This window comes from Muscardinus avellanarius (genome assembly GCF_963383645.1).
Source record: "Muscardinus avellanarius genome assembly, chromosome: 8".
NCBI classification, from domain to species: domain Eukaryota; kingdom Metazoa; phylum Chordata; class Mammalia; order Rodentia; family Gliridae; genus Muscardinus; species Muscardinus avellanarius.
Window position 1 is genome coordinate 90,129,606 of NC_137794.1, and position 24,559 is coordinate 90,154,164.

The window sequence follows — 24,559 nt, forward strand, 5'->3', positions numbered from 1 at the left end:
GGGAATACTCATTCCAATAATACTCTACAGTAACCCCTTGACATGGCCACACAATCCACCATGGAGTGTGCATTGAAGTCCCTTGTGACCACATGGCTGGCTGGAGCTGTGGCTTGTTGCTGAAGTCCAGTACCTGGAGAGAGCATCTGGTCCCCTATCACTGGCCCAAAGAAAGATCAAAAGGCAACATTTAAAGTTTCTATTGAATACATATAGCATCTTGGTAAAGTTGAAAAATGGTAAGTTGAGCCATCCTTAAGCCAGGGATTGGGGTGTGTGTGTGTGGTGTGTGTGTGTGTGTGTGTGTAAATATATGTGGTTCTCCCCCTCTCTCTCTCTCCTTCCAGCTGCCAGGAGCTAAGCATCTTTCCTCCACTATGTCCTGCTGCCGTGATGTTTCTGTCTTGGAGCCAGCTGATTATGTACTGAACCTCTGAAACTGTGAGCCTAATAAATTTTTCCTCCTCTAAAAAAAAAAGTATGTTGCAAAATACTGAAGTAGCATGTGGTTCAACCCTAGAAGGGTTGAAACTGAAGATGGAAAGCAAGACTCGATTACTATTGTACTTTAAGGTATGAAAAACAAAATGAGGCAAGGTCTGCCACTCAGTCAAAACAAACATCTGCCTACATGGCTTCTCTTTGTGGTTCGACCCGTTATCTGGCAGCAAATAATGATGGCAACAGCCACTGAGGAAGAGCCATCAAGCACTCGGTGCTGCTCTAGTGCCTCTCTAGTCTCTCTCTTTTTTATCATCAAAACAACCCTAAGGAAGGTGTTATTTTTATTTCACAGATGCTGATACTGAAGGATAGAGCAGGTACTCTAAAGTACTTTGTGAATGAAATTAATATGCTAAACTATCACTAGTTATTTTTTTTCTCCTAATAACAACTCATTCTCTTGCACTTCTAAACTTCTTTTATGGTTTGTGTTATAAATTTGTTCTTAAAAACCAGCAGAGATAGGGAAGAACAGAACACTCTGATTAATATAATTATGTCCTAAATTAAACCATTAGATCATAAGCTGTTTGGATTTGTGGACATTTGCAAAAGACCATGACCCCAGCATCCATCTTTCCTACCAGGGTTGCCTGCCTGTGACAAAAATATGATAAGGTAATATGGATATCTGTTTTCCTGAAAGAGCTTCAATGAATTCTGAATCCACGATGAAAACAAATGTATATCAAGGTAAACCATATGAAATGTGTTGGTTTTGTAAGTCTATAACAGATAAATATCAACATTTTTATGAGGTTCAACTTTATATATTCTGTCAGATTTTAACTCAGTGTGATTGTAGAATTTAGTTTTCTAAACAAGTGGTAAAGGAAATGATATTTAGTTAATGGAATTTAAGTAGGAAGGCATTGCTCTGTGGTATTTGTTAATTCCCGTAGTGAATTATGTCACATTTTAATAAACTCAACCTCCATGTTCATTTAACTTATTTCTTTTGCATGTCTTGTGTTTACTTACTGAGTTTAATATTATATAAACAGAGGATATTCATTTATATGTAATACAAAGAGTATTGCAGTCCTTGCCCATCCCAGTAGAGTAATTAATATTATAATAGTAACAGTGTTTCAAATGCTGATCATTTCCCAGTTTATGAATTATGTAAATATCTATTAACAACATGTTTCCAGAAGTAAATGTAATATTGTATTATAAAATGTGGCCGCCTTCTTCTCCTCCTTCTTCTTCTTCTCCTTCTTCTTCTTCTTCTTCTTCTTCTTCTTCTTCTTCTTCTTCTTCCTCTTCTTCTTCTTCCTCCTCCTCCTCCTCCTCCTCCTCCTCCTCCTCCTCCTCCTCCTCCTCCTCCTTCTTTTTTGCTGGGGATTGAACTCAGGAGCATTCTACCTCCAAACTACACTTCCAGACCAACCATTTAATTTTTTTTTTTTAATTGGAAACAGGTCATACTAAGTTGGTGAATATCTCACTAAGTTGCTGAAGCTAGCTTCAAATCTGTGATCCTCCTGTCTCAGCCTCCCAAGTTCTGGGATTACAGGTGTGCACCACCACGCCTGGTTTCTTTTTTACCTTTTTTTTTGTGTGTGTGGTACTGTAGATGGAACCCAGGGGCATTTTACCTCTGAGCTACACTCCATGCCCTATTTTTAGTCTTTTTTATTTTTTTGAAACAGGATCTCATTGAGTTGTGAAGGGCCTTGGTAAGTAGCTGAGGCTGTCCAAGAACCAGGATCCTCTGGTCTCTGCCTCCCATATGCTGGGATTACAAGCATGCGCCAGCCACCACACCAGGCTTTTTTTTTTTTTTTTTTACCATTTTAAAAATGTACAATTTTAATTGCACATTTCAGGGGTAATCAGTCCACTCACATTGTTGTATAACCATACCACCATCTCCAGAAATTTTACATCCTCCCAAAATGAAACTCAAAGGATAATTCCCCATTCTCTTCCCTTCCAATGTAGCAGTTTCTTTCAGGTTATTTATTTTGGTACTGGGAGTTGAACTCAGGGACACTCTACCTCTGAGTACACCCCCAGCCTTCTCCCTAGGTTTCTGAGAGTCTTGCTAAATTGCTGAGCCTGGTCTCGAACAAGTGATCCTCCTGTCTTGGCTTCCTAAGATTTCAGGTGTGCACCACCACACCTGGGTTGGGTTAGTTTTAAGAAACCACCAAAAGCCCCTTTAAAATAATTGAGAGGAGCTGGGCATGGTGGCGCACACTTGTAATCTCCGTGCTTGGGAGGCTGAGACAGGCGGATTGTGCAGGTTTGAAGCTAGCCTCAGCTGGTTTGAGACCCTGTTTCCAAATAAGGTATAAAATAGGTCTGGGAGTGTAGCCTGGAGGTAGAAGGCCCCTGGGTTCCATCCCCAGTAACAACAACAACAACAACAACAACAACAACAATAATAATTGAGAGGGAATTTTTTCTGACTACAAAAGAATAAGCATTTATTATGTTCACACACTCCAGAACTATTCATAAAGAGTTCATCCTCACCTCGTAGAGTACACAAAAGCATATGATATCATGGAGGTTTGTGCCTGGCTTATCACTCTACACCTGGGTTGCTATGATTTCAGAGTGAGCTGCACTCTCTACCTGTGACCAACTTACCAACAACCCTGTGGCCTCTGTATATTTTTAAGCCTCTCATCATTTTCCTAATTAATAAGTTCTAAAACGATAGTACTTGTAAAACCAATGAATGTCAAAATGAAGATGATGATGATGATGATGATGATGATGATGATGATGATTATAGTTTTTTTTTAGTACTGAGGATTGAACCCAGGGGCATTCTACCTCTGAGCTACACCCTTAGCCCTATTTTTGATTCTTTATTTTGAAACAGGGTCTCACTAGGCTGCAGAGGGCCTCACTAAGTAGCTGAGGCTTGTCGTAAACCCCACAATCCTCCTGTCTCAGCCTCCCAAATACTGGGATTACTAAGCATGTGCCACCACACCTGTCTGTGAATGCTTTTTTTACACTGGGTATACATGCATGGTAAATACCCAGAAAATAATTCAATAGATATGCTCGTTAGAAAATAAGAAACAAAATCTTGTCATTTGCAACAAGATGGAAAGACCTGGAAAGCATTATGTTAAGTGAGATCAGACAAGCAAAGAAAGAGAAGGGACTTATGTTTTCTCTAATATGCCCAAACGAGGGAGCATTGGGGATACCAGAAGGACTCCTGATAATGGAGGAGAAACCTCAGCAAAGCTAGAATGGAAGGGTGGGAGAGGAAGAAGGCTGAGGTTGTTAATGGAGAAGCTACATTCGAATATGTGTAAAAGCATGAATGGTCAACCTGGACACTCATTGTTGGGAAGGGTGTAAGGGGAAGCGGGGGCAGGAGGGTACCAAGCACTGTGTGAATGCATGCCATTTTCAATGTGAAACACATAAAAATAAAAAATAAAAAGTAAAAAATAAAAATAGAATAATAAAAAAAAAACCTGGGTGGGTGACACATGCCAGTAATCCTGGTACTTGGGAGGCTGAGACAGGATGATTGTGGATTTGAGGCCAGTTTCAGCAATTTAATGAAACTCTCATCAACTTAGAGAGAATCTGTTTCCAAATTAAAAGGGCTGGGGGTGTAGCTCAAAGATAAATGCCCCTGGTTTCAACCCTCAGTACAAAATTAATAATAATAATATAGTGGCCACGGTACACCCTCCCAAAAAAGTTCTGCACTCAACCTGACAAATATTTATTGAATGATTCCTCTGCCTAAAGCAAGGTCAGCCCCTGGACTCTAGGGACACCTTGTCATTGTCAGAGGCCCTGATGCATGAACCGGCCACCACATGAAACAGGGCCAAACAAGTGTGAGCAGAGCAGAAAGAAGCAAGTCTCACTCGCTGACACTGATGAGCTGAAATATACTTGTTGTAGCCCAGCTACTTTACTGTAGGGTCCCTCATTTGTCTGTAGCCATGTGCTGCGTCACAGTAGGGGAGTTTTGGATTAGTCTTCCATTTGTACATGCAATCCCCACTCCTCCATAAATTGCATGAGATAGCTTTTGTTTTCCTCTGGTGCCTTGTCTGGCACCTGCTCCTCACAGAGTCTAGACAGAAGGCCGTCCTCAACGAGCCCAGCACACTCAGAAGGCTCACAGCCCTGTGAGTCCTGCTCCAAGCTGGACACAGAAGGCAGATGCAGCCTGCCAGTCTGGGGGTCCCAGTCAACCAGTGTCATTGATAGCGCTTCCTCAGACTCCTCCACTGAGCCCATGTGCACCTGTGCCAGGTGGAGCAGGTCGCTGAGCTGAGGGGTGTCTGAATACACGAGTGCGTGTGAGCCTGCATTTGCCAAGGCTGCCTGGGGCTCCAGTAATTGTCCTTGTGTGGCTTCCGTCCCCTGCGCATGGAGCTCGTGGTCTTCAAGCCCTCTGCAAATATCAGTTCTTACATCATACTCATATTCAAAGGTCTCTTGAGCTGTAGCTATGGTTCTGCTGAGCGACTCTGGGGTTGGGGGAGTTCCTACGGTGTCTTCCTCAGACTCACAGAAAATTTCCACCACGTGTGAAGCATACCCCAAGTGTGCTACCTCCTCCTCCTCTGGGTGGGGCTCCAGGGTCCCCAGGGGCTCAGGGTCTTTAAAGCTGGACTTGTCGTTATTTTGTTCCAGTAAACTCACATCCTTCTGAGAAACTTTAGAATCATCCACGAGGTTAAGGGTGATGAAGTTAATCATGATTTGTTCAGCAGGCACAAAGAATCTTTTGTCAAATTCATTTCCATAAATCAAAACCTATAAAGAGAGAAGAGAAAGAACGGTTTTCACCTTTTCACTTTAGAGAGGCATCAAAAACAGCTGCTAAGTACAATTTACAGTGTTACCCGATAGTTTTAAAGACCAACTCATGAAAATAAACGTTATGCCAGGCACAGTGGCTCATGCCTGTAATCCCAGTACTTGGGAGGCTGAGACAGGTAGATTGCAGGTTTGAGGCCAGCCAACCTCAGCCACTTACTGAGACCCTCAGCAACTTAGTGAGATACTGTTTTAAAATAAAAATAAAATAGGGCTGGGGATGTAGCTAGGGCTGGGGTAGAAAGCCCCCTTTGCTCCTCTGTTTTTTCTGCTTGTAGTACCTGTTCTAAGTCTTACTTGCTTTTCAAAACCAGGCTCTGGAATGAGACCTGGTTCCCCACGCAGGAGTTCTGTACCTCCCTAAACCCCCAGAGTCTCCGGTGCCCACTTTCAGCTTAGCTTTAATCCATCATTTTGCAATTCTAGTTGCTGACTAAGTTTGAACCTCAAGAAGGGGAGAGATCACGACCTGATTTATCTGTGCACCCCAGGACCTTATCAAATCCAGTTTTAAGTATAGAATCTTTTCAAGGCAAAGGAATCTTTATCTTAGTTATATGCATCCACTAACCCAATATGGAAATGTTTTTTTAATTCACCAACTAGTTAACTTTAAACTCACTGTACCCTAAAATGGAACTATATCTATTCTCATGCCTCCTTTTCTGTCCTCCTGGAGCTTGGGGTTAGATGGGGCCTCCTGCGACGTCCAACACTCACTAGATTTGCTGGGTGCTTCTCTTGGCCAACGTGGATGTATCTGTAGATGGAGTAGCCAATCACAGAAAACAGAAAGGCAACGATGGATACGGGCAAAACATACCAGAAGATGATTTTAACCTTCAGTGCTGATGAAGGATCTGTTCAAAAAGAAGAAAAGAAGGGGGTAGGTGGGTAACGATCGGACACTTGTGATTTGGGAGGTGGGAAATCAGTCAGTGTTGAGAGGCTTTGAGTGGGTCTTTTAGATTTAGGGACTGGATCTTCTCACCTCCACACTGAGAAGCTCAAGCTAGCTCAATGTTGTCAGGAAAGTGTGAGATCTTCATCTTTTCTGACAATAGATGGTCATCTTGCCTCCCCTTACATTTTTACAGTTAGGATACATTGGTAGTTTACATCAACAGACATTCCAATACCTTGTGTCTGGCTCTGAAATTCATGCCAGTTGTGAGTGTGTGTGTGTGTGTGTGTGTGTGTGTGTGTGTGTGTGAATATATCTATTGATACTGTGTGTGGTAGGGAATGAATCTAGAGGTCTTTTGCCTCCAAGCTGCGCCCCAGCCCTTGTCATTTTTGTTTCTGAAACAGGGTCTTGCTAAGTTGCTGCCTTGATAAGATGCTGAGGCTGACCTCGAACCTGTGATGCTCCTGTCTTAGACTCCCAAATACTGGAATTACAGGTGTGCACCACCTTGCTCGATGCTTGGCTTGTATATTAAAGTTGAGTGTGTCTGAGTGATGTTGGGGTAATTCACAGCTCTTCACAGCACAGGGTGGAACTCTCCTGTGAGGATCCATGAGCCTGTGCCCCTCTTCCAGCCCACTCGTCTGTCTTTTCCTTGCATTCAGCAGAGGAACTGAATGCACAGCACTGCATGCCTTGCATATGGAACCATTCTTGCACTTGGTAGGCCAGATTTTCGTTAATCTTCTCTGATATTCTTTGAAGTTGGGATGGCTGATTTTATGTGTCAATGTGATAGGCCATGGTACTCAGCTATTTGGCAGAGTCTAGGAACGGACACAGTGTTGCATGCCTGTAATCGCAGCTCCTACGAATGCTGAGGCAGGAGCATTTCAGATTGCAGGCCATCCTGGGCAATTTAGCAAGACCTGTCTCAAAATTAAAAAAAAAAAAGTAAAAAGGACCGAGGATGTAGCTCAATGGTAAAGTACCCCTGGGTTCAATTCTCAGTATTGCACAACCCAGAAAACAAACAAAAGCCATTGTTCTAGATGTTTCTCTGGAGGCATTTTTTTTAAAGATTAGATTCACATTTTAATCAGTAGATTGTGAGCAAATTACCCTCTATAATGTGGATGGGCCTCAGCCAATCAATTTGAAGCCCGTAATAATAATAAAAAAAGAGTGATGTCCCAGAAGAATAGGAAATTCTTCCAGTGGAATGCCTTTGGATGCAGATGCAGTGACTCCCCTGGGTCTCCAGCCTTCTGCCTACCCTGCAGATTTTGGACTTGCCAGACTATTCTACTGCATCATCTACTTCCTTATGCCTCGTCTCTCTCTCTCTCTCTCTCTCTCTCTCTCTCTCTCTCTCTCTCTCTCTCTCTCTCTCTCTTCTTATCTATCTATCTATCTATCCATCCATCCATCCATTCATCCATCCATCTATCATATTGGGCCTATTTCTTTGAAGGATTCTGAAAAATACAGTGGTAGAAAAAAAAGATAAAAATTTAGCACAAATACAATTCCAAACACAGTAATAAAATCATCAGGAATGTCTTGGGAGTATCCTAATCCATATGAACATTGGATAGATGCTTGATGTTTGGGCTCAAGAGAATGCTGCAAAGTAATTATCTGGTTAACTATCCAGTTCAAAACAGGAAGCAGGTGTGCCATGGACGATGATGGTGTTCAACAATAGCTGGTAGAACAAGTCCAGTATAGGATCCAGCTGCAGCCTCTTCTACCCTCAACAGTCCTGAAAGAGCATGTCCATCACCAGGGCCACGGGGTAACATGCGGAGGCTGCAGTGCAGATGTTACAGGAGTCTGAGCACTACCTGTCCTTTCTTTAGACTGCAGCTCAGCTCAGTGCTCTCAGTATAACCCCGGCCGCTGGGCTGAGCTTGTCCTAATTCAGAAGAGTCACGACAACAGTGAATGATGATGGTGTAGTACTTACAACCTGTTTATTACAATATGCCTGAAACACGGCATCTGCATAGCAAGGACTGGGGGATTGTGGAAAGCAGAAATATTTTTCAAAGAATATCCCCCAAAGAGGTAATGCTGATTATTATTATTATTATTATTATTATTATTATTATTATTATTAAGCAGTGTCTTGAAAAGGGACCTCCACTGGTCTAACAGTTGGGCTATCATGGGGATGTTCAGAATCAGAAACGATGTCTCATTATTTTCTTCCTTTCCCTGCACTGGTGAGAAAGGGGCTCCATCTGCTCAGCAGCAAGTATTTAATTCAATCTGCACTCACTTCAGTTGCTTTAGCTGTGCCAATTGAGTAAACATTTTCCACTGGAAATTCATTCCTACCAATTGGCACCGATCAAGCTGTTAGTAAACACAGCACTTTGTCCGAATACAAAACTTCAGTCTGGTTTGTTTTGCTTTTTTCCTGGCTTGGCATTTTAGTTTTATTTGTGATACAGTAGAGAAGGCTTCCTCTTAAAGAAACAGGTGTAAATGGAGGAATTCAACAGCAAAGCTGTTTTGATTTTCACATATATTTATAATTTCCCTTTTCTTTTCCTGGGGACAGTTTCATCTTGAAAGGTGAGAGGAACAAGGAAGGAGGAAATTGGAGGTGATGGACTGGTATTTGTAGCTGGGGTCAGAACCAAGGCTTGGGGCAAAATGCTGCGAGCACTTCTTGGGAGAAAGAGAAGGATAACAGATGAAGCATCATTCGATGCAGGGAAGCAGTAGGATGTGTTTTCTTTCAAGCATCAGTGTTAGGGTTCAAGATGCTCGGAAGGTGTTAAAAAAATAAATGCCTTGCTCACAACTCCATGTCTCCTAACAGGAATGAATATCTTTAACCACAGTTCCTTGGCAGCCCAGCTGAAAAAATGTGAGCGGGAGACAGAGGAGGGAGAGAGAGGCAAGTCTAAGGGCAGGGAAGTAACTACTGACTTGCTGACCTCGGGCCCTTCTGATAAATGGTATTTGATCTGAACCTGCAACTAAAGAGCCTATAAATTATGTTCCTAAGGAGAAGCAAAACCGATTTTGCGGGGGGTAGGGGTGGGTTTGGACCAGGGGCATTCTTCCTCTGAGGTATGTGCCTACTCTTTAATTCTTTTCTTTTTAAAATTTGAAACAGGATCTTGCTAAGTTGCTGAAGCTGGCCTCAAATCTGCCCTCTTCCTGCCTCAGTCGCCCAAGAACTGGGATTATAGGCGCGCACAACCACACATGGCTATGATTCTATTTAATGTGTTTTCAGGATATTGCTTTGTTTCTTGAAAATAAAATTGTTGGATGTTCTTGAAGACCACTAAATTTCTATTGAGCAGAGTGATTATGATTTCAAAGAAAAGGATGTGTGTAAAAGTTCTTTTTTTTCCTTTCCCAAGCTATATGACTCTGGGAGGACTGGTAGCAGTGGACTCCAGGACCTGCAGTTAGAGTTCCCAGAGTAGGTGACAGCATGCCCCAACAGTGCCCGGCTCAGTGGCAGAGTCCCAGGCAGGACCATGCGTTTTGGGTAAGAGATACTTCTGCCTTGCCTGTTTCTCTTAGATATGGATTTGTCTAAACGGCATACTTCCTGCCAGCCTTATCAGATTTCCTTCATGGAACCCACTGAGGGTTTTAGGAGCTTACCTTCCAAAGTTCTGATGCACTGCTTCTGAGAAGGCTGAGCCAGGCGAGGAGGCCCTGGGACAAAGGACGCCACGTGTATGCAGTACACAGTGTCTGGCTCTAGCCAGCTGAGCACCAGCGTGCGGTTGGTAACACAGTGGGACCACTAGCGGCAGGGAATTGCAAACAGAAGTTAGAGCCAAAGATTCTGGGACCGCCCCAGACAACTCGAGAAGGAAATAAAAGACTGAGATCCCATTTGGTCCTTTACAATCACTATAAGCTTTTCTTTTTTCAGGAACAGTTTCAAAACACCCTTTTCCTTTAGCTTGGCAGAGCATGGTTAGAAACTGGACCAATCCTAGGAAAAATTTCAACACAGGGATGTATTTCTTACTCAACCATGTCCTGTGTTCTTGTTAACTTATTTTGTGTGTGGCACAGGAGCTTGAACCCCCCAACCCTAGTTTATCACAACATTTTAAAAAATTTGAAACAATGTCTTGTTAAGTTGCTGAGGGTGTTGCTAAAATGCTGGGACTGGCCTTAAACCTGTGATCCTCCTGTCTCAGCCTCTCAAGTACTTGGATTACAGGTATGCGCCATCTTGCTAACTTTAAAAAATCTTTTTAAAGATTTTTTTGATTGACAGATGGCCTTCAAGTAAATGCTCTCCATCAAAGTGTGGTGCCTAATCTTGGTACTCCCCGGTAGCAACATCATGCTCTGTTAACAGAGCATTTCTGTAGGCAAAATCTGAAGTCAGCTCCGCAAATTTTCAAGACATCAGCCTCAACCATATCTTGTAGAGTGCATCTCTTTTGAATAGCACATCTTCCCAGAGTCTCACATAGAGAATGAAAGAATCAGGCTGCTTGTTCCGTTAGCTTCAGAAAGTGGTACATAGATTATGTGCCCCATTTCATTTCAGGCTTACCATTCTTTTTGATTTAGTGTTATATACGGACACATTGTACTTCAGATTGGAGTATATTTTTTGCATGGAAACCGAACTGTCTTCTGGGTTTCTCTTCCACTTCTCTGGAGCCGTCAGGAAAATAGAAATGGACTTTTCATCAGTGGACAGTGCAACCTCTGGTGGGCCAATTTGTGCTTAAAGGGGAGGGGAGATGTAAAAAAATCACCTTAGATAAAACTATGATATAATCTTATTGGGATTAAAGACTAGAACCTCCTCCTTCTAGGATATGCCTCAAAATGTGTCAAGTGGTGCTAACTCTTCAAACAATTACTTCACATAACCTGACACAAAGTTAAAACGGCAAATTCAAGCACTGTACTTACTTAGTTTCTTGTCACAAAGATAAGCAGTACTTGATGGTGGTAAATACAATAAAACTGTGACATTTTTCTGATTTGAAAAGTTGGTGATTAAATAACACTAACATGATTTGTAAGTGGAAAAATGAGAGGTACAGTCAGAATGATCACAGTGATCATGAGCAGAGTTCAGGAAACTTTCATCACAAGGTCCAGAGAGTAGATATTTTAGGCTGTGCGGGGGAATCTCTGTTGCAAGAATTCCACTCTAGTTGTAGCATAAAAGCAATCATAGATAACTTAGGTAGGCAAAGAAGTATGTATTATGTTCCCAAAAAAAAAAAAACTTTACTTCTGAGTAGACACCAAAATGTGAACGAATGTAAATTTTCACAAAATGTTCTTTTGACTTAAAAAAACTATTTAAAATATAAACATCTTTGTTAGGCCTTGACCTGTAGAAAAACAGAAAAAGATGGACCTGGAAATGGCCTGTGAGCTGGGGTGTGCTGACCTCTGATCTGGCAGAGCACTGGGAAGGACCCAGCTCTAGCCCTGGAGCCCAGCATTATGGTGGATGCTGTGCCAGCCACACATGAGGGAAGGCAAAATATGAAAAGCAATACCAAGAAGATGTAACCTTTATTCTGAGTTACACCTAGAAATTACATCCCCACACTACCAAGTTTCTATTAAGAAGAGACTCAGTTGGGCAATCAGGCTCCATGGTCAGTCCTTTTAGACACATATCAATGGTTCACGAGCACACCACATTAACACGCTCTTTTGGTTGTGCCTCAAATTATATAACCCTCACTAAGTGGTAAAACAAAACCAGAATGTTGGTACCTGGACTTGACTTTTGATTTGGGAAAGATCTTATAGATACAAACCTTTAACTCTACAGATGAGATTCTGAGCCCAGCAAGGTAGCCACGTTGGCCTGATTGTTCAACCTGCTTGTGTAGAACAGAGCCAGACTGGCGAGGCTATCTATGAGACCGAGACTGTTAACCAAAAGGGCTCAGTATCTTGATATTAATGCATGTGTAATCAAGAGTTGCATTACTTACTTTCTATAAAAGGATAGAATCGCCCAGTTTCAGCCCATTTGGAACAATTTGTTTTCCAGATGGCCTTAACTTTGGCGTAATATTGTTGTTCGTAGTCAGAAGTTTCAGCAGAAAGATCACAGTAGGTCCTATTGATATTTCTGCATTCAGACTTATTCAGCCATTTCTTTTGCCCATATCTGCTAAGAAGGAAATCATGAATTAATAATGAGGTGCCCTCTGTGCTTTACAATTAAAAAAAACAGTCATTATATAAAATTGAATGGAAGGCCTTCTCTTCAGAAAAACAAAAGTGCCTGTCAATGAGATAAAAAAGAATCCACTTTTGCTGCTGGCAATTTTTTTCATTAGCTGTCAGGAACATGAGTCAGAGTTTCTGTAATCACCTTTTCTGTGAATTATAATGTGGATAGTACATTTTGAAAGCATGTATTTTATTTTTATTCTTCAGCTACAGTAAAACTTACATATTATGTGATCAATTTTTCTAGCAATTATCTAAGTTTTTAGTCCACTCTATAAAGCCACTTTGATGGGCTGTTTTAAGAGAAGTTAGTCATTGTTTTTCTTGAAAGAAAATTACTTTGACATTATTACACAATTTAAAAGCCTCCTAGTCATGAAGAGTTTTGGGGCAAACTCACTAGGCTGATGCTCATACTGAAATCTGGGTTTTAATTATAGTGATGATGATGATGATGATGATGATGATGATGATGATGACGACGACGTTTCTTTTTCTTTATCAAAAATTTACCATCCATAGAAAATAGAGAAAGAGAGATTTTAGCATTTTTCAGGTTGGGAGAGTTTGAGTAGTATCTAATGAACCCGTAGAAGAGATGAGGTTGCATAGGAGGCTACTGAAGAGGTTAAAGATGAGTCTTGCAGACAAGATGAAAGGCATGGTATAGAAAACTAACTCCGGTGGAAGTGTGGAGAATGTGATGGACCAGGAGGGGCAGCCTGGGAGCAATCGAGCGGATATTGCAGTGGTCCAGGTAGAAGGTGTAGGTGGCTTTGACAAGGATGGTGGCAAAGAAATGGATGAAGACATAACAAAGGCAAATTAGGAGATAGTACTTGGTGATTGGATGCATGGAGGAGAAAAGGTGAATATAGGCAATGATGGGGTTAAGGATAATGTTTCTTTCTGTCTGAAGCAGATGGATGGAATAGTGGTATCATTTATCAAGATTAGGACCACTGAAGAAAAGCAGGTTTGGGAAATGAGAGAGGGAAGGCTAGAAGAAGAGCAAGATGACAAGAACAAGGTGAACATGTTGAGATTGCGGTAAAAGCTATCCAAATGCAGATGCCCAGGGGGCAGTGTGGTTCAGGAGAGAGGAGAGAGTAGTCCATAGAGATTTTGGAGTCAGTAGCATAAAGCTGCTCATTGAAGGAACGGGCATGGATGAACTGACCAGAGATGCCAAGCAAAGTCTTGGGTAAGACTTTAGGAACATTAATATTTGAACAGTGGGTCCAAAGTAGACTTGGAAATAGCATCTAAAGAAAGAGGGGAAAAAATACAAGGGTCACAGAAGTCAAGAAAAGAGTGTGTCTTGATAAAGAGGATCTGGCAACTTTATCAAGTATTGCCAGAGTTCAAAGATGTCTTTTGTTTTCAGAATGTGGCAACAGATTTCGAAAAGCAAATCTCTTCTGTTTTATAAATGCAACCACACCTGCCAAAAGACATTAGAAATAGAGTCAGATGTTGTTAACCAACATCTCCTGCTATGTGATCAACACTGCTTAGGGGCTTTCAGATTTTTTAGATCATGATTCGGGATGGAACCCAGGAGCATTCTACCTTTGAGCAACACTCTCAGCCCTATATTTTTTTGCGGGTCTGGGGATGGAACCCAGGAGCATTTGACCTCTGAGCTATAGCCCCTGCCCTATTTTGTTTTATTCTTTATTTTGAAACTGGGTCTCACTGAGTTGCAGAAGGCCTCACTAAGTAGCTGAGGTTGTCCTCAAACCGCGATCCTTTGGTCTTAGCCTCCCGAATGCTGGGATTACAAGCGTGCACTACCACGCCCGGCTCTCAGCCCTATTTTCAATTAATTACTTTGAAACAGGGTCTCACTGGGTTGCAAAGGGCCTCACTTGTGGTGAGCCGCCATTGAAAGATGGCGCCGGCTTCCTGCCTCTGAGCTTGATTAGGCACATGGCTGTGCAGGAAGCAACTCCATATTTGGAGGCTAGGGTTGCGTAACACATGACGTGGTGGTGACCTGACGAGCGTGAGCCAGTGAGTGAGTGAGATGTGGCAAGAAGTGATTGGGTGAGTTAATGTTTATAATGCCCTGCACGAGGCAGATCTTCGCCATTCCGCCATTATGAGTATCCTGAATAAACGGCTTGCAAGAAGAGCTTCGTGTCGTGTCTTAATCGCTGGTCGAGGGACGCGACAACTGGTGGCCCGTACGGGGAAAAAACAGCTCCCGTGCGTGAAGCTCAGAACTTGCTGTCGTCAGGGAAGGTGCACCGGTAAGTCCCCTGGTAAGTTGGGGGGTCCGCGAAAAATGCGGGTAACCGCTCTCACCTGTGGATAAGGGGAGAGCAAATCCAGTAGAGCTGCGATCAAAGCAGACGCGGGAAAGTGGAAGTAGAGCCGCGGTCAAGCAGACGCGGGAAAGTGAAAAGTAGAGCCGCGGTCAAGCAGACGCAGGAAAGTGAAAAGTGGAATTGCGGTTAAAGCAGACGCGGGAAAGTGAAAGTGGAGTTGCGGTCAAGCAGACGCGAAAAAGTGAAAGTGGAATTGCGGTTAAAGCAGACGCGGGAACGCAAAGGTAAAGCCGCGATTAAGGCGGACCATTTGTTGCGGTCAAGCAGACGCGAAAAAGTGAAAGTGGAATTGCGGTTAAAGCAGACGCGGGAACGCGAAGGTAGAGCCGCGATTAAGGCGGACCATTTTTGAATTTCATTTTGAGCTTAGTTTTGGGATGGGGGCTTCGCAGTCTCATCCAATTTTTTTGGCTCTCCAGGAGCTACTTTATTCTAGAAGTTTAGAATTTAGAGAGTCTACTTTAGAGAAATTTTTAAATGATTGTGACAGAGCTGCTCCATGGTTTGCTGTCTCAGGTAACCTGACAGTTCCTAGTTGGGAAAAGCTTGGTCGAGATCTTGAATATGCCAAGCAACAGGGAAGCCTTAATCCCTGTGTTCTACCTATTTGGAAATTGGTCAGAGGTTGTTTAGAAGATCAAAAATATGATGATGCTATTAAGGAAGGGCAAACCGCCCTTGAATTACTCAAAGAACAGAAATCTGAGGAATCTCGGTTCAGATGGAATGGAGATGGGGAATTCTATCGACATTTCTGGTAAGAAAATTAATCTACCCTACCTCCCGTTAGATGAAGAACAGGCACCTTTAAAGATTAATAAAACCTTTAGGGAGTTGGGCAGCCTCTGTTTCACCACCTCATCTCCTCAGGAGAACGAATCTTGTATCCCCTTACAAAAGGGAATATCAGGCTGGTTTTCCCTCAAACAAAAATGGGGAAAACAGAGACAAAATAATACTGTTACTGCTCCGAAGGGTTATCTCAGTTTCGGAGTAGCGAATGTCTCTTGTGAACATGTAAAATTTTACAAAAGCCGCTAACCTGTCTCGGGAGTTGTCAATTTATCTTTTAGGCAACTGGACGGGAGAATTTGAAACCCAACTAGAGAGATTACGCACTGCCGTGGTCACCGTCAACTCGACTTGTGTGGACATCAGTTTGGCTAAAGGACTGTCATCTTGGATAACTCGTGCCATGAATCATCTAAAGGAATGGGCTGGATTGGGGGCCTTGATGGGATTATTGGTTGTGGCTGTGTTGTTTTGTGTCTGGTACATTGCTCGTCTTCGCCAAAGTTTTAATCATAATACAGCCATGTTTATACAGGCCTGTGTGGCTATCGAGGCAGGACAATCACCCCAAGCCTGGCTCGCGGCAGCTAAGGCATAGTGGCTCAGGTTGCAAGGCAAAGCACTGCAGCTGAGGGCACAAGTTTGGTCCTCAGGAAGAGTACGCTTGACTGCACACGGGTTAGGCACCCAAGTACCCGTCCCTAGAAAAAGGTGCCAGTGATTAATAGGGGTCAAACCTCTGCTCTTACCTGTTGCCTATAAAAACAAAAAGGGGGAATTGTGGTGAGCCGCCATTGAAAGATGGCGCCGGCTTCCTGCCTCTGAGCTTGATTAGGCACATGGCTGTGCAGGAAGCAACTCCATATTTGGAGGCTAGGGTTGCGTAACACATGACGTGGTGGTGACCTGACGAGCGTGAGCCAGTGAGTGAGTGAGATGTGGCAAGAAGTGATTGGGTGAGTTAATGTTTATAATGCCCTGCACGAGGCAGATCTTCGCCATTCCGCCATTATGAGTATCCTGAATAAACGGCTTGCAAGAAGAGCTTCGTGTCGTGTCTTAATCGCTGGTCGAGGGACGCGACACTCACTAAGTAGCTGAGGCTGTCAGAACCACCATCCTCCTGTCTCAGCCTCCCAAATGCTGTGATTACAAGCATGCGCCACCATGCCCGGCTCATGATTCACTTTTAAAAGACATACATTTAACATTGTGACCCAGATCATAATGCATACATATATCTAAATACAAAACCAAAAAAGTTTTGGCAGGAGCCACCAATGGCACAGTGGTAAGCCCAGGCCTTGGGAGGCTAAGACTAGTGAATTGCAGGTTTGAGGTCAGTCTTAGCAACTTAGTGAGGCCCTCTGCAACTTAGCAAAACCCCTTTTCAAAATAAAAAGGAAAAAAAAGGCCAGGGGTATAGCTCAGATATAGAATACTTCTGGTTTCAATCTCCAGAACAACAACAACAACCAGATTTTTATAGGATCACACCAAAGTTTTACTACGTGCCATCTATGACACTTCACAGCATTCTATTCATTTTCATTAAAAATAATGCTAGTTATGTTGCTCAAAATTGCTTTTGTGACCCACTCACTGGTCTTGACTATGGCTTAAAGAATATTGTCATTGTCTATTTGACCCTCCCCCCTTGAACTCTTCTTTCTGCCAAAGGACAGAGCACCTTCCTTCTCATGACAGATTGTTGATGAAGGAGAGGTTCTTTACTGGATTCTGAGCGAAAGATATATAAAGAATTGTTCAATACATATTGTAGCCGAGCTGGGCGTGGTGGCACACACTTGTAATCCCAGCATTCTGGAGGCTGAGACCAGAGGATCATGGTTCACAGACAGCCTCAGCTACTTAATGAGGCCCTCTGCAACTTAGTGAGATCCTGTTTCAAAAATAAAGAGACTAAAAAAATAGGGCTGGGGGTGTAACTCGGAGGTACAATGCCCCTGGGTTCCATCCCTAGCATCCCAAATAAATAAATAAATAAATAAATAAATATTGCAATAATGATATTTATCCCTGGCAAGTCACATGGGGCTCCAAGTATTTTCTGACTGTTTCCACTAATAACTGCAAACATATCAAGTGCCTAATTATGTGCTGAGACTGGTGTTCAGGATTTGAACATTTTATCTCACTGAACTTAGCAGTACAAAGAGGTAGGTTCCATTTCTATTCCATTTTACAGATCAGGAGAATCAATCCAAATTACTAAAATAAGAGATGAAAAAGAAGATATTATCACCGACAGTGTGGAAATCCAATGGATTATCAGAAACTACTTGGAAAAACTACGCTCCAACAAAATGGAAACTCCAGAAGAAATTGACAAATTTCTAGATCCATAAAACCTTCCTAAACAATCAGGAAATCAGACCTGGCAAGATTAAGAGATCTATTCAAATTCACCTTTCTAATAAAGGCACATCTGAGATTTGGGCCATTTTTTCTCTGATGCCAAATCTTTCGATTTTAGTACTACATTTCTATATTATTTTGGTGAATATAATTTAAAGCTTTGTTAAAATTTCACCTTGGAAACAAACTTCATTCAAAAGTAGGAAAGTGTGTAACTTGCCCACAGTTACTCAGCTAGGTTCAAGCCTGGTATGAACGGGGATGGACGGGCTGAATCCAGAGCTGTGCATGCAGCTCTCTGGCAGTGAAGATCTGCCCTGTGTCCCTGTCCACCTTCCATGTACACAGGCAGGTCAGAGTTCTAACCTGGCAAGCTTCTTTTCTAAGTATTCTTTTATAAAAATTGCATAATCCAAATTATCTGTCCTCATAAGAACAGTAATGCTTCTATTTTTCTGAAACACACAAAAATATAAAAGACAGAGCGAGCTCTTTGCTCCACCTAATGGAAAATGAAGCGAGGGCATGCCTGTGATTTCTCTTTGCAGAGTTGAAGTCTTTTCCAGCATACCAGCTCCTGGGTAACAAGAATGAGGTTCTAGATAAAGGAGGTCATTGTGAATAGCTGCTATAGTCTTTCTCTGGCTTTCCTGGTTAGAGTTATTTTATTTTCAAAGACAAAAATGACTATTCTTTTTTTTGGTAAATGTGATACATGTTTTTAAAATTGAAACAATTGAATGATTCAGGGAAATAACCAAGAGAAAACTAGATCACCCTAAAAACTGTTACCCTAAAATATTTGATGTATGTTATTCTGGACATCATCTTGTGCTTATATGTAAGTAGAAGGATACTTATATAGTAGAATAGATAAACTGAAATTAGATTACATTATAATTCTAATAAACTGATTTGATTTGAACTTATAGGAAAAGAGAAATTGGGGTCAAATAAAAGGTACTGCTTATGTTCAAATGTCTTGTCACCATGAAATGTACTGGTTCCTAAAAGAGCTTTTATTTTTTAAATTTTATTGTATTTTATTTTATTTTGGTGGTACTGAGGATGGAACCCTTCTACCTCTGGGCTACACTTCCAGACCTATTTTATATTTTATTTGGAAACAGGGTCTCTTAAGCCAGCGAGGCTGGCTTTGAACCGATTCTTCTGTCTCTGCCTCCCAAGCACAGGGATTACAAGTGTGCGCCACCATGCCCGGCAACCTAAAAGAACTTTTAAATTAAGAAAATGATTTATGATGCTGGGTACAGAGGCTCATAAATGTAACCTTAGCTACTCAGGAGGCCAAGGCAGGAAGATTGCAAGTTTGAAGTCAACTTTTTAATAAAAATTATGAAAATAAAGCCATGCATGATGGCACACACCTGAAATCCCAGTATTTGGGAGGTTGAGACAGGAGGATCACAGAATTGAGGGCAATCTCAGCAACTTAGCAAGATCTTGTTTCAGAATGAAATGGGTTGGTGATATATCTCAGAGGTATAATGTCCCTGGGTTCAATCCCTGGCACGAAAATAAGTAAATAGGCAAATAAGTAAATAAATAAAAAGGAAAAAGGGCTGGGAATGTAGTTCAGTGGCAGAGCACTCCTAGGTTCAATTTCTAGTACTCTCCCCTCCCCCCAAAAGAAAGGTTTTAGATAGTATTGAGAGGCCAGTTATTAAAATAATGAATTGCAGTCAGCCTCTGGACCATGGATTCTGTACTTGTGCTACCCAACAGCTTAGTGAAAGCACTGAGAAAATATATTTCATCTGTAATAAGCAATTATAGACTGTTTCTAGTCACCATACCTTAAACAATATAATATAATATAATAACTATGACATTTTAGTAGGTATTAGAAATAACTCTGGGGATTACTAACACTATATAAGAAGATGGGTGTAGGTTATATGCCAATACCATGTCATTTCTTTTTTTGTGATACTGGAGATGGAACCCAGGGGCATTCTACCTCCAAGCTACACCCCTAGCCCTATTTTTTATTCTTTATTTTGAAACAGGGTCTCACTGAGTTGCAAAGGGCCTCACTAAGTAGCTGAGATCCCTGTCTCAGCCTCTGAATGCTGGGATTACAAGCGAGTGCCACCACACCAGCTCCTCTCTATCTTCTGATTTGTTATGTTATGTTCAAATATTTACAAGGAATTTCTATGATCATATTTCCCATCTCTATTTAATCTAAAAACCCTGTGTGCATACCACCTGTCCTCTGCGATGACTACGTCATTACTAAGTTCTTTTGGGCTCGCCTTTATCTCTCTCTTAGCTTAATAGCATCTTTAGTCAGTGGTCCCTCCATGCCTGCAGGACTCGGGGATATCCTGATTTCCCACCTGCTTGAAAAACTTATCTATTGAATTTAATAACAGTCCCAGGTCACACTTGTTTTTCTCTCAGGTATATTTTGTTGAGTGTTACCACACAACAATTTGATCCTCCTACACTTGATTTCTCCCTTTGCTACAGTGGCCATAAATCATTTCATTTTTCTTAAAGTTCACGAGGATATGTCTTGCTATTATTATTATTAAAGTTTCCCAGGCATAGCATGAATTTATAATGCATATTTCTGGATGATATTTATTACCTGATCAACCATTACTATTGGTTCGCTATAAAAGGTTTTCATCTTGATCAAATATTTTCATTTTTTAACTTTTACCTAAGCTGTGCCCAGTTGCTTAAAAAATTTCTCCTAATTGTCTTAAAATCTCTTCTTTCATTGTTTTCCCTTCTTTAGGTTTTGCCTTTAGAGATCATGTTGTTTATATACTCTAATAAAAACTATAGGAAAATTGTCTAAATCTTTCTCTAAATTCCATGAGAAAGCTTTTCATAAACTTCTTTACTTGTATTCTTTCCAGTAATTATGAGAGGGGCCAGGGCGATTTCCTTGAATGGGGCCACTTGTTGGTTGAATATCAGGCAAATGTGTGCAGAAGTAGGGGTTAGACAGTGAGCTTTTTCTGTTCAAAAATTTAAACTTCAGTTGGGCATGGTTGTGCACACTTGTAATCCCACTACTTAGGAGGCTGAGACAGGAGGATTGCAAGTTTGTGGACAGCCTTAGCTACTTTAGTGAGGCCCTCCACACCTTAGCAAGACTGTGTTTCAAAATAAAAAATAAAAAATAGGGCTGGGGAGTGCAGATTGGAGGCAGAATGTTCCTGGGTTGAATCCCCAGTACCCCCCCCCCCGCCACACAATTAAACTTCTGTTTGTTCCAGAGACTCTCTCACGAAATCCATTATCCCATGTGTGGGGAGACTGCCTACCCTCAGGGTTAGGACTGCCTCCGGAGCCTGGTGCAGCTCAGGCTTCTCCCACCAGGCCAGAGCCTCCTTCTCTCCCTCCTTCCTGCACCTGCCTCAACTCAGGCTTCTTCCTGGGATGTGACCAACTTTCACAATGGACATTTCACTTGATTCCTATTTCAATCTCTGACATTCTTATGGAGCTCTGTGGGGGCATTTCTATAGTTTCTGTTGGGGGAGTTTCTAAATTTCCACATTCTTGGATTGTTAGGCAAGCCTCTTAGCACTGTGATAATAATGTTGTGACATTATTTTCTGCTGTTGGAGCTCAAGAAGGTTTTTTTGACCTCATGGTATTTGATTTGTCTGCTTCACGGTTTGTGGTCTGGGTTTGTAGCCATTTCCTTTGTTACTCTGAAGATGGACACTGCCTCTCTCTTCTGAAGATTTTCTTATACACAATGGGTTTTGAAGGGAAATGGAAAAGCAAAGTTTTCCATTCACTACTATGTGTAATAGAAATTGCTGATCGGAAAGGATTTGTACTTGGTTTTATTAAGTGTAAGAATGTCCATAATTCCAATAAATACATTTCAGAGTTGAGATATTGCCTTGTTTGCTTATCCAGACAATAATTTCTTTTGGTTGTCCTGGGGATTGAACCCAGGGGGATCTACTTCTGAGCTATACCCCATCCTTACTTTATCTTTTATTTTGAACAGAGTCTCACTAAGTTGCAAAGGACCTTTGCTAAATTGCTGAGATTGGTCACAATCCTGTGATCCTCTGTCTTAGCCTCCCAAGTATTGGGATTACATGCATGTACCACCATGCCCAGTTCAAGAATAATGTTTTGACCAACTCTTTTTTTCCATTTAAATAACTGACCCTGAGATTTTGATACTTCTTTCTCCATGAAATAACCACTTTTAAATTTAATATAATAAAACATATCATGAAAATATAAAATACCCAAACTTTTCTGTTTTTCAAAAACTTATATAATGTCATGGGTGGCTTATCTTTGCACAATAAACAGGAGACTGAGTCTGTGTTTATGAATTAGCCTAAGGGAAAAGAACCAACTTACATGAAATACTGCACAGTATATGCAACTTCAGCTCTTTGTAGACCCTTGGGTGGATCCCACTGTAGGACGTTCTTCATGTTTATGGATAAGAAGGTGACGTTTGTAGGTTTGGGCAAACCACCAGAGACACAGGGAACTGAAAAGGAGAAGAGAGGAACTGAGGTCTTAAAGGAAGGAAACTTACTCTTGTTGTAGCTGCCGTCTAAAGATGGCCTTGAGGAACTGTGACTTCTGGTTCTCATACCTGTGTTTCCTCCCAAACAGAACCTGAACTGATTCTGTGACTCACTTCAACCAAGAGCACGAGGCAGACATGGCTCTGCCAGTTTGGAAGTGTCTAGCCTGATTTTTTTTTTTTTTTGTGTGTGTGTGTGTGTGTGTGGTACTGGGGGTGGAACCCAGGGGCTTTTCTACCTCCGGGCTATTCTCCCAGTCCTACTTTATACTTTATTTGAAAACAGGGTCTCACTAAGTTGCTGAGAGTCTCACTAAGTAGCTGAGGCTGGCTTTGAACCTGTGTGATCCTCTTGTCTTAGCCTCCCAAGAGCTGGGATTACAAGTATGCGCCACCACGCCTGGCTACCCTGGCTATTTTGAAAGCCCTGAGTTGCCATGTCAAATAACAGCTAACCTGCTGGAGAAACTATGTGGAGAGACCACTTGAGGGAAAGACTAAGTTGTCCAACTGTCCCAGCTGTGCCCAGCCAAGAAAGGGCCCAAATGAAGTTCTGGGTCATTTTAACCTTGTCTGCTATAGACTAAAGCTGCATGAAAGACTCCAAAAGGACTGCCTAACTAAGCTCCAGTCAACTCCTGGAACTGAGAGAGGTAACAAAATGACCGATTGAAATCACTAAGTTTGAGGGTAGCTTGTTATGCATCAGCAGATAACTGAACAGTGCTGCTTTTAGAGATAGGCATAAAATCTAGGAGGAAATAATTTACTTACTTATACACTGACATGTTTACATAACTGTGCTCTAAGAAAAGTATATTCTAGAGGACTAGGTTGTAGAAATTCTTTGAAAGAAATGATTAAAAAATTGAGAAACTACCAAAAATAAGAAAATAAAAGTATAGGCCCCCCCCACCACCTGTGGTACTGGGGATTGAACCCAGGACCTTGAACATGCTAGGCAAACAGTCTACCACTGAGCCACACCCCAGCTCAAAGATGATCCCTGAATAAAAATAATAAAAAGTTTAGTGATAGCATGTAGAATTCAGAATATTAATTTCAAAGTACTAAAAAGAAGCTGAGTCTGGTGGTGTATCCCTATTATCCCAGTACTTGGGAGACTGAGACAGGAGGATCACAGGTTCACAGCTAGCCTCAGCAGCTTAGTGAAGCCCTCAGCAACTTAGACCCTGTTTCAAAATAAAAAAGTAAAATAAAATAAAATAGGTGTAGGGAGTGTAGTTCAGAGGTAGAACGCCTCTGGGTTGAATCCCCAGTAAATACACACACACACACACACACACACACACACACACACACACACACTGGATTAACTAAAAAATAAAACATGGGAAAGATAACAAAACACTAAGTAGTAATCAGTTCGACTTTATGAAGAACTTATTCTATCATAAATATGTATATTCAAGAAAATGAATGTGGAAAATATCAAATTTTGATATTGCAAATCCAACCTAGGAAATAAAATTTAGCTCAGTCATTGAAGGCTGATCTGGTCCTTTCTTGGATAAGTCCCATAATTCTTGTGTAAATTAGCGGGACTAATGTCAGAGAATGGAATCAGCTTAATGCAAGGGGTAATCCTTGGCTAAAATATGCTCTGTGTGATATATTACCACAAGCCAAATGGAAAGAAAAATGATTTGTTTTAGAATTAAACTTTGCACTTTGACTCTGATTCTAAGCAAAATAAGCTCCTTAACATCTAGGTGGTTGAGGTGTGTTTGTGTGTGTCATGTGCCATGTTTGTAATGACACCTCCATTTCACCTTGATCACTTACAATTTCAGTCTCATTTATAAGAAGAAAGTTAAACATTCAAAGAGAAGCACCACTTACTGATCACTGCCACACAGGGTGAGTGTGGCTGTGTGTGGAAGGCACGGGGAGAGCCCCAAAAGACACAGCCTGCCTAACATCTGTCTTTGATTTCCATTCTTCTGACTCTCAGAATCGTTGTATATGCACTGGCATTGGTATTTTCTTGAGATTATATACAGTGAACTTATCTCACTGAATTCATACTACTTCACAGTA

At 41.6% G+C, this 24,559-nt stretch overlaps 1 protein-coding gene across 1 annotated transcript; it reads right to left on the minus strand.

The window, feature by feature from the left end:
- Window positions 1-4,470: 4,470 nt before the first annotated feature.
- Window positions 4,471-22,454, minus strand: IL20RA (interleukin 20 receptor subunit alpha; the record flags this gene model as incomplete). The annotated part of the gene is made up of 6 exons (XM_080700798.1): window positions 22,324-22,454; window positions 12,202-12,380; window positions 10,785-10,960; window positions 9,869-10,013; window positions 6,046-6,185; window positions 4,471-5,262 (listed from the first exon to the last, which is right to left on the minus strand). The coding sequence occupies exons 1-6, from the start codon at window positions 22,398-22,400 to the stop codon at window positions 4,471-4,473; spliced, it is 1,509 nt and encodes a 502-aa protein (XP_080556924.1). The 5' UTR covers window positions 22,401-22,454.
- Between the last annotated feature and the right edge of the window lie 2,105 nt (window positions 22,455-24,559).